Source organism: Podarcis cretensis, assembly GCF_951804945.1.
Source record: "Podarcis cretensis genome assembly, chromosome: 2".
Lineage (NCBI taxonomy): Eukaryota > Metazoa > Chordata > Lepidosauria > Squamata > Lacertidae > Podarcis > Podarcis cretensis.
The window spans coordinates 43,914,977-43,924,222 of record NC_137171.1 but is presented as its reverse complement, the minus strand read 5'-3'; the positions used below and the strand labels follow the sequence as shown (position 1 = coordinate 43,924,222).

General features: G+C 44.4%; 1 protein-coding gene across 5 annotated transcripts in view; it reads right to left on the bottom strand.

Annotated features, from left to right (window-relative positions):
• Window positions 1-4,130: 4,130 nt before the first annotated feature.
• Window positions 4,131-9,246, bottom strand: part of PRKACA (protein kinase cAMP-activated catalytic subunit alpha) — a 60,896-nt gene continuing 55,780 nt past the window's right edge. For all 5 annotated transcript variants that reach the window (XM_079966154.1, XM_079966157.1, XM_079966155.1 and 2 more), the window contains exons 9-10: window positions 8,160-8,324; window positions 4,131-6,182 (exon numbers count right to left, since the gene is read on the bottom strand). In XM_079966154.1, the coding sequence (XP_079822280.1) occupies window positions 6,057-6,182; window positions 8,160-8,324 (291 nt within the window). In that variant the 3' untranslated portion in view covers window positions 4,131-6,056. The remainder of the gene's footprint in view (window positions 6,183-8,159; window positions 8,325-9,246) is intronic.

Sequence of the window (9,246 nt, the reverse complement as noted above, 5' to 3'; positions counted from 1 at the left end):
GTGCCTCCATGGACAGCTGTGAGTCCAAAATGACTCCCAGGCTGCGCACCTGGTCCTTCAGGGGCACAGTTACCCCATTCAGGACCAGGGAATCTTCCACACCTGCCCGCCTCCTGTCCCCCAAAAACAGTACTTCTGTCTTGTCAGGATTCAACCTCAATCTGTTAGCCGCCATCCATCCTCCAACCGCTTCCAGACACTCACACAGGACCTTCACCGCCCTCACTGGTTCTGATTTAAAAGAGAGGTAGAGCTGGGTATCATCTGCATACTGATGAACACCCAGCCCAAACCTCCTGATGATCTCTCCCAGTGGCTGCATGTAAATGTTGAAAAGCATGGGGGAGAGGACAGAACCCTGAGGCACCCCACAAGTGAGAGCCCAGGGGTCTGAACACTCATCCCCCACCACCACTTTCTGAACACGGCCCAGGAGGAAGGAGCGGAACCACTGTATAACAGTGCCCCCAGCTCCCAGCCCCTCAAGACGGTCCAGAAGGATGTTATGGTCGATGGTATCAAACGCCGCTGAGAGATCCAGCAGAACTAGGAAACAGCTCTCACCTTTGTCCCTAGCCCGCCGGAGATCATCAACCAGTGCGACCAAGGCAGTTTCAGTCCCATGATGAGGCCTGAATCCCGACTGGAAGGGATCCAAATGGTAGATGAGTTCCTGCAGTACACTGACCATCATAAGAGAAATACAGTAGTGATCTGCTTTATGCCTGGGGCAGGAGCCAGAAGAGGGAAAAAGTGAATAAGGGATCCTACAGAACAGAATCCCTTCCTTGTTGATTCTGGGGGAGAACAAAAGCATCTGCTTTGTATGTAGGTCCCAGATGCAATCCTTGGTGGCTTAAGGTAGGACTGGGGGGAAACCTTGCATCAAAAACCCGAGAGCCACTGCCAGCCAGTGCAGACTAAGCTGGATAGACCAATGATCTGACTCAGAATCAGGTAGCTTTCTATGGCCCCAAAAGCAAAATGGATAGTATAAATTGAACAGCCATGCTAAGTTGCCATGAGTTTTAACACTGCACTATGGACTACTTCTATAAGTTGAGGACAGCTGATAAGGATATGTTAAGATCAAGTGGGTAGCTTTCATGAGTTATATTCCTAGCTCCCACATATTGCAATTAGGGCAGAATAACAGGGTTTTGTGTCTTCATAGGCTGTACCTGTTTAACTCAATACTTTCCCCAGTGCTAATCCTGTGAGAATTTCCAGTCCACCTCAAATCATAGTTTTCCCAGTTATGGCACAGGTAGCACGATTAAGCAGTGATGTTGACTGTGGGAAGCAGTGGCTTTGATCCACCCCCATTACTGATGGGAAAGAGGCACTGGAAAGGGAAGCAATATGCCCATGTTCACAAGCTGAGTCAGTGAGAGGAAGTGGTCAGGAATGAACTGCCTTCATGCCATCTCTTTTTCAAGCCCTCCTCCCTTCCAGAGGTGGGAATAAAGCACTGTAGCTTTCAGTATGTTTTGAAACTACCAGTCCACTTTTTTACTTTAAAACTCCCAGTGTGTCAAACGAATGATCTTTTCCAAACCGAAGCATTTGTGCCCTCCAGAGAGATTTCAAGAGCAACCGCCTTGAAAAATTGCAGTAGCATTTTTGTTACTCTTAACATCTCTCATTTGTGGTTTTCCTTAAAACACCAAGGTTCAAGAATTCCAGTATTTGCTGGCAAGCAAATGCAAGGTTTCCAGGCATCCTGAACAGAGACAAGAGTATGCCAAATGTAGCATTCCTCTTGAGTATACAACTTTAACATATATACACATCAGTTATCTAAATCTTATGTAAAAAGGATATTATGCAAGTCAAATGGCCTGAAGACTGCACACATACAGATTAATCCAACTTGGAAGATACCTAAACAGCTGATACATTGAAATTGGGGTATGATTCCTTACATAGGGCAACGGAGCCTGTCTTACGTGACAGGAAAAGGGGCAAGTTGTGTTAACAAGCCTGTGTTTGAGAGATTTAACTTTGTGCTTCTGGGTTTTCAACATTCTCTAGTGTTATAGTGTCTTTTGTACCAACTTTCTTGCATAGCAGCCATGAGTTGTATGTGGACCTATTGAGAGGCCGCATGGTGTCAGACTGCTCCGAGAAGCTGCAAGAATTGTAGGCAGGCTCACTGGCCTACAACTTCTGCACCCTGTTAGCTTCAGAACGCTGGGGATCACTGTTAACCAAGTGCTACCCTCCTGAGCAAGACTTTGCTCATCACCAGATGTGGCCTCCTTGCCTGACCACATCATGAAGAGAAAAAAGTGCTCAAACAATGGAGACCAGATAGGGTATCAGAAGGCAATTTAAGAGGGAGACAGGTACGTTTGAGAGATGAAAAGTGGTTTGAGAAGGGTTTCAGTTCCCATGTGTACACACACACACATTTTCGTCCCACTGCCATCTCTGGTCAAAAAGATTTTGCAGTTTTTGAAAGTAATACCACAGCTATTAACCGGAGGTGAAAGTGGAATTCCTCTTCCAAACTGTCATCAACATTGGGGGAATGTGAAGTGAACAAACTACAGTGTATCTGGGTTTAGCTAAGAAAATTAAAAAAGGAACCAAAAAGGATCTCATAGCTGTTTTCATCTCCAAAGTCTTACCTCTATATGAACTGGGAAAGCAGCTAGCATGCTTCAAATCAAGTTGCATCCCTTTGCTGTTCAGTCCCTAATGCTTGTTATTCTCAGAATGACCCATTCACTTTTAGAACAGTTCACCCTAGTTTTCCAGTGCACCTCATTCCATCACTTCACTTGAGCAGACATCTCTTTAGAAGCCAACTTCAGTCGAACTAGAACAAGAAAGGAGTCTTGTAGCAGCATTAGAAACTGCTCTAGCATCCTAGCTAGCTAATGCAACACAAATAAGTTAGTTTGTAATGTGCCACAAGCTACTGGTAGGCTGTCACTTTTTCAAGCCAAGCCTGAAAATATGTACATAGAGAAAGCAAAATTTAAATTAAAGAAAAGAGTGACATCATAGCCAACTACAGTTGCCATGCATTTTGCTGAAAAAGTTCTTTTAACTATGGCCATAAGCAGAGACCCCAAAAGCAAAACACAAATGTCCAGAGACCTTGCAGTACCTCTGGAGATTAAGACAATTAGTTTTCTCATAGACTGTTGATAATGGTTGATCTCTTACAAGAACGGGAATGTCTGTGTACCATTAAAGTGGTTTATATTTTGTCTGCCCAACTTTCAATGGCCTTGAATGGATGGACTTTGTACAACACTATAGTTCATTACGTAACTCAACATGTGACATTTATTTCATATACAAATAGTGTATTCTTTTGTAATCTGCAGGGTAGGAGCTTTCTATGAATATCCACATTCTATGGCTACATATCTATCTATCTATCTATCTATCTATCTATCTATCTATCTATCTATCTATCATCTATCTATCTATCTTCTATCTATATATATATTAACACACAGGTCCAGTGAATCTGGCAATTGTGGAATCCTGGTGTAAACTTTAGGTAACAGACACATGATCCCATTTTCACAGCTATTTGATAATCTTAACTTTCCATCTTTAAGATGCTAGCAGAATTCCCACAAACTAAAAATTAAATAGACTCAAAATATCACTTATATTGCTATTGCATTATTGATTGGCTAGTAAGTTAAAACTAGCTAATCCATTTTGTTAGCTGACCTCCTTAAAGTTGATCAGGACAGACAATACCCTCAGTCTATGTACGGTACCTTCAGGCATGGCAATTAAACCGTAGGTAAAGAATCTCACTGTGTCAGTGGCAAATGTGAGCACACATACTGCTCTCTAAGAATATATATTCCATAACTTCCCATCCAGTGCCATCATTTAGCACCTGTCATTTCGAAGGCCAAGTACTGTCTCCTGTATTAGCGTTCAAACGTCTCAATGTCATCACAGCCCTTTCCTTTTTCCTCTTCTCCACACCACCCTGTCTTAAGTCATGCTTCAGAAATAAAAGTTCAGGTTTTTTTTAAACAAAACTTTATTGGTAATAGTTTCAAATATGTTTACAACAAAGCACACTGTTAAAGAGGAAGTAGGGTTTGTTTTTTTCTCAGTGAAACAAGTTTTGTTGGATTACATAGAAGTGTTTTTTTCTGAGGCAGGGAGCTGGTGGGTATTTTAACTCCCGCTGTCTCCCCAACCCAACATAGAAGAGGCCAATGAGCTATTGGTGGGAAGAGGACGACGAGGAGTTGGAGGGGCAAAGCTTGCCTGCTCCTGACAGCGCTTCTGTATGTGTTATATGTCATCTATCAATCTAAAGAAGACTGCTTTGCTCCCCAGCCACAGAAAGAAAACAAAAGAAAACTAAACTGGTGAATATAGAGTGTGTTTGGAGTGGGGTAGGTGAAGACAGAACACAAAGAGGCATTGCATTGGAAAGGGAGGGGGAGGAAAGAGTCGGAACAAATTAAATGGAGAGAAATGGGCTCCCCCTCCTCATCTTTGAGTCACAGCTCCCTCCGCATCCATGAGAAAAGACTCTAATAAAACAGATGCCACCTCTCATTCCCTGTCAGAACTGCAGGTCAAAATGGAATGGGCCTTCCCAACACTTTCGTTTCTGAGCCCCTACCCCACCTCCGTTTACACCGGGATTTACATTTTCCACTCCCTCCTTAGCGTCTTAACATTAAAAAAAAGCACATAGCAGGCCGATGGAGCCCTTAAGGACCGGTGCGATGGAGTTTCCACCAACAGACTGGAAACATCCTTGTATTACAAAAACAGATGTCGGAGGTTTGAGTTGGGAAGGGTAGGATCCCAGCAGCCAATGTATTTTGCCTGCGACGGTCAAGCTCTATCTACATGGACTTTCTCCCACCCTGATGGCTCACCAAATGGGAGAAGCCCCTTTGAACCATGGCAACTAGCTAGAGTCTATCTGATGTTTCACAGGGTGGACTAGATCCTGCTTGTTTCTTTTCTGTTCAGGCAGATGCTTGAAGAGTTGCCTGAAGTGGGGAAACTCATGTTGGGACATTTGGATTGGAGGGTGGTGGTGATGGGGAGACTAGGGGAGGGAGAGAGAGAGAGAGAGAGAGAAGGGGTGTGTGCACATTTAAGAAAGACAAATTGAGACAAGCTTCTTTCTCTCAGTATGCCTTTGCCAGCTGGCAACCAGTCACTGCTCCCTCCTACAGGTGTGAAAACTATTGCCCCCTTCTTTCCCCCAAAATAGGGAGACAAAGATTGGAAATAAAGTGTTTTTCTATCCAAAAAACACACACAAATTCTTCATGCTAAAACTCAGTTGTTTTTACAGAGTTAAAATTCTGGCTGAATTTAATTTAACGGTGCGGGAGACAGAGCGTATAAAAAAGCACTGTGCCCTGCCTAGACTTTTAAAACCCTTTTTTATAAAGCCAGTCAACTATTTCTTTAAACTTTTTATTTAAAGATAATAAAAGGGGCCTGGAAAGGGGGGGGGACTGATAAAAGGACAGGAGTTGTCCCATAGGGGAAGGCGAGAGGGTGGGGCCATTAACCTGTTCAGTGCTGGTCTAAACACCAAAGTGCTGTGTGGATGTGGTTATTTCTTGCCCTAACCACCCCCCCTTCCAGAAATTCTTGCAATGCCCCATGAACCAGACCTTTCATAGGGGGTGATGAATGGCAGATATATCCCCTTTCCCCTAAAAAAATAAAAATAAAATAAAGCCACCAATAAACCAGGGACTGTCCAATTAGGGTTTGTGTGTGGTAGTGGTGGGGAGGGGGGTTGGAGTCAATATGAGGAGGAAGGGAATTTGTTTAAAACCTGCCTGAGAGTGGCTGGGAGCCACCTTACAGCTTTCAGTGGGAGGTGGATGGATGGCACTCTGACTGCTGCCTTTTCCACAGCTTCAAAATGAACTCCCCCTTTCTCTCTTCTGCCCAAACAGATTCAGGTGAACCCCAACACTCTCCCACCTCCCCAAATTAACATATAGGCAAGGAACTCTGGCCCTTGGGGCTGATCAAATCCAGCCCTTCCTTTTCCTGGGCACACAAAGCAAGGGGGACTGGCCCTAAAATTCTGCAAACTCCTTGGCGCACTTCTCACTGATGGACACCCGGATCTCCTCTTCCTCGTAGTCGTCAAAGTTACTTGTGTCGCCGGGGCCTTTGCACTTTGGTATAAAGGGAGCTTCCACCTGTGGAGGGGACAAAGCGAGGAGTTATTAGGGGTCGTGTCTGCATGGGTTTAGGAGAGAGAAATGATACCATTCGCTGTGAAATTGGGCTCCCTGCAGGGTTATTGGTTTAAGCCTTCTCAGTTTAACCAGAAACAAAAATAGGTGGGCAAATATATATATAGAGAGAGAACACATGTCATACAGGGGAACCTCAGGGTTGGGGGGCAAATGTACTCCTCTCTGACCTGTGGGACCCTTCACAGACCACACACACCTCCCTGGCCCCACTTGCCTGACTGGAATAGGGCCTTGGGCTCTGGTAATACCTCTTGCTTGCCTGGATGGAAGGCAGAGGGTGTGTGGGTGTGTGCGCGCAAGCATCTGTAGAAAGGAGCCTATTGCACGATAAAATTCACATCCACTGCTTTGCTCACTTTGGCTTCTGGCTTCACCCACCATCAGCATGTGGTCCCTGGAAGGCTGCCCAAAAGGGAATGTGGCCCTTGGGTACAGCTGAGCCTATTCCACAGGCAAGGAGAGGAACATGAGCTCTTCCTCACTCATAGCTTGAGCCCGCTAAAGGGCAAGCCAGATATGCCTGTGCATTTTAATCAGGTCCTTGACTGCTTATCTCTCAGGTGGGGCTGAAATCTACTTTCTGAGTATCAAAAATGAGTTGGCAGGAGAGGGGAACAAAACTTTCCCCTTCTTTACCTTGCCACACTTGGGTTACTTTAATCTCCTTTCCCTTTATCCCACTCTACTTCCAATACTGGAACTGGTTTGGGGGGAAATAATCTCAAAGCAGCATTATACACCTATAGGCGTGAGGCAAAAATGTTCCTTTTTAACCAGGCCTTTGATTGATTTGATTGACATCCTATGCCCTTTTAAAATGTGGTATTTTTTTGTTTCGTTGGGGTGTGTTTATTGGGTTGTTGTTTTTATTTTGCTAATGTGTTTTGTGAACCACCCTGAGACCTCTGGATATAGGGCGGTATATAAATTCAATAAATAATAAAAAATTATAATTATAATAAAACAAAAAGGAAAAGGGTGGATGGAGTAGCCCTTGATTCCCTTCCTTGTATGCCCACCCTGACATAAAACATGGCTCTCTCCACACCTGCATGTTACAGGCAAATGGGCAGGTACAGACTGAACAAAAACACACGTCTTGTTTGGCCCTGAATCAGGCCCACCCAAAATGGAAGCTGTACCTACTGACCCCTGCCTTGCTGCTCAGCTTCCTCCTCTCAGCAGAGATGCATTTAATTGGGCCTGCTATTTTCCCCCAGTTTAGGAGGAACTGAAACTTATAACCTTCATCTCCAGAATATTTGCAAATTAGGTAGGCAGCAGAACTAAGAGTGAACACGGTCAACGACATCATCCTATCCTGCCTCCCTTCAGCTTTTTCATACAAAGGGGTTTCTCAGGCTTGCCCGCTCCTCATGTTCTATGGGCAATTACTTTCATTTGGCCATTAGCAGATCCTATACCAGGAGTGGCACTCCAAACTGTGCTGGATTCAAACTCCTGACCAGCAAGGTGGGAACTGGAGTCTGACAACATCTGGAAGGCTGCAGGCTTATACCAAGGAAAGAGAAGACATGATGATTTCCAACGCAGCTGCAACAGTGGATTTAACTAGATCCTGGGATCTTTTCACAGATAACTAATAATCACAATATATCCCGAGATCCCATATCATTAATATTGGGCCTGCAAGTTCCACTGAAGTGTAAGAACTGCTTCACCAGGAGGTGAGATAAGCTTTGTGGGGGGGGGGCTCTCTTGTTCGTGAGCTATACGCTTCAAAAAGGTGATACATGTGTTCGGATGGCTTTGTGTACCAGCACTACACACCCACAGTGAGTTGGCATTACTTCTCTGGCAGTGTGATAGTGGAAACCTTTGCTTTGGAAATAAGGCTGTGGGCTGCTACCACAAGCCGCCCCCCTCTTCTGACTGCACCCTCCTACTTCTCCTTACCTTCCGTTGGTAGATGGCAATCCAATCGGTAGTAGCAAACCACTTGTGGTTCTTGATGTCATTGACTCCATTTTTGAGGTTGCCAAAGCGTTTGGTGAGGTCTACCTGGAGCAAGTTACGCAACAGGTCCTTCAGGTCTGAGCTGAAGTGAGACGGGAAGCGAACCTGGGTGCAAGGAGGCAGAAGCCAAGAGCAGGTTAATCTCTCTGCCTTCCAGGAGAAATCTGACAGCCGCAGGGAAAGGGCAGGAAGTGAGATTCATTGTGCTCTGCAGCCAAAGCACTAATTCACCATATGTCTGCAATTGCAACATCTACCACAAAACTGGGGCCTTGGGAAGTTGCACCCATGCCCTGCTTGAGGACTTCCCATATGAATCTGGTTGGCCCCTGTGAGAACAGAATCTAGCAGGCTCTTCTTATGTCCTTAAATGTTAACACTGCACATTCCCACAAATCCTAGAATTTATTCTAACAAGAACTTCTAGCTGCCACAGAGACAGAGATGTGCATATTCTTCTGGAAACACTCTAAACACAAGAGGGACAGAAGGAGGGCTTTTACTAACACACTTGGAACGCTTGCCTCTCTCTCTCTTTAAACTGATTTATAACTTCTGAATTTTAAAAAAATTGTCTGACTGGCTTGGCACAGGAACTGCTGAAAGAGAGAAATTCACATGCACACACAAATGTACAAGTGATGCAATGTCCCCTGGACTACTTTTTAAAAACTGAAAACAATTTAAGAAGCAGTTTGGCAAAAGAAGTTGACAGCAAGAAAACCCTTAAAAACAATACAGGTGCTCTTTGTGCTTGCTTCTCAACAATGTATCTCACCTAAATGAAATTCAGGGTAGCTAGTGGGTTTGAAGATCTTCAATCAGAACCCCTAGGAGCAAATGCCCTAAGAAAAAAGCACTGGCAAAGTGGCTATATTTATTTTATTTGTGTATTAAATTTGTATACCACCCTTCATCCAAAGATCTCAGGGCATATATGTGGTTACTGTAACCTACATTTTGTTCTACCACAGAAAGATATTAGATAGATAAAAAGGTAGAATGTTATCAGGCAGAGATTAGTAGG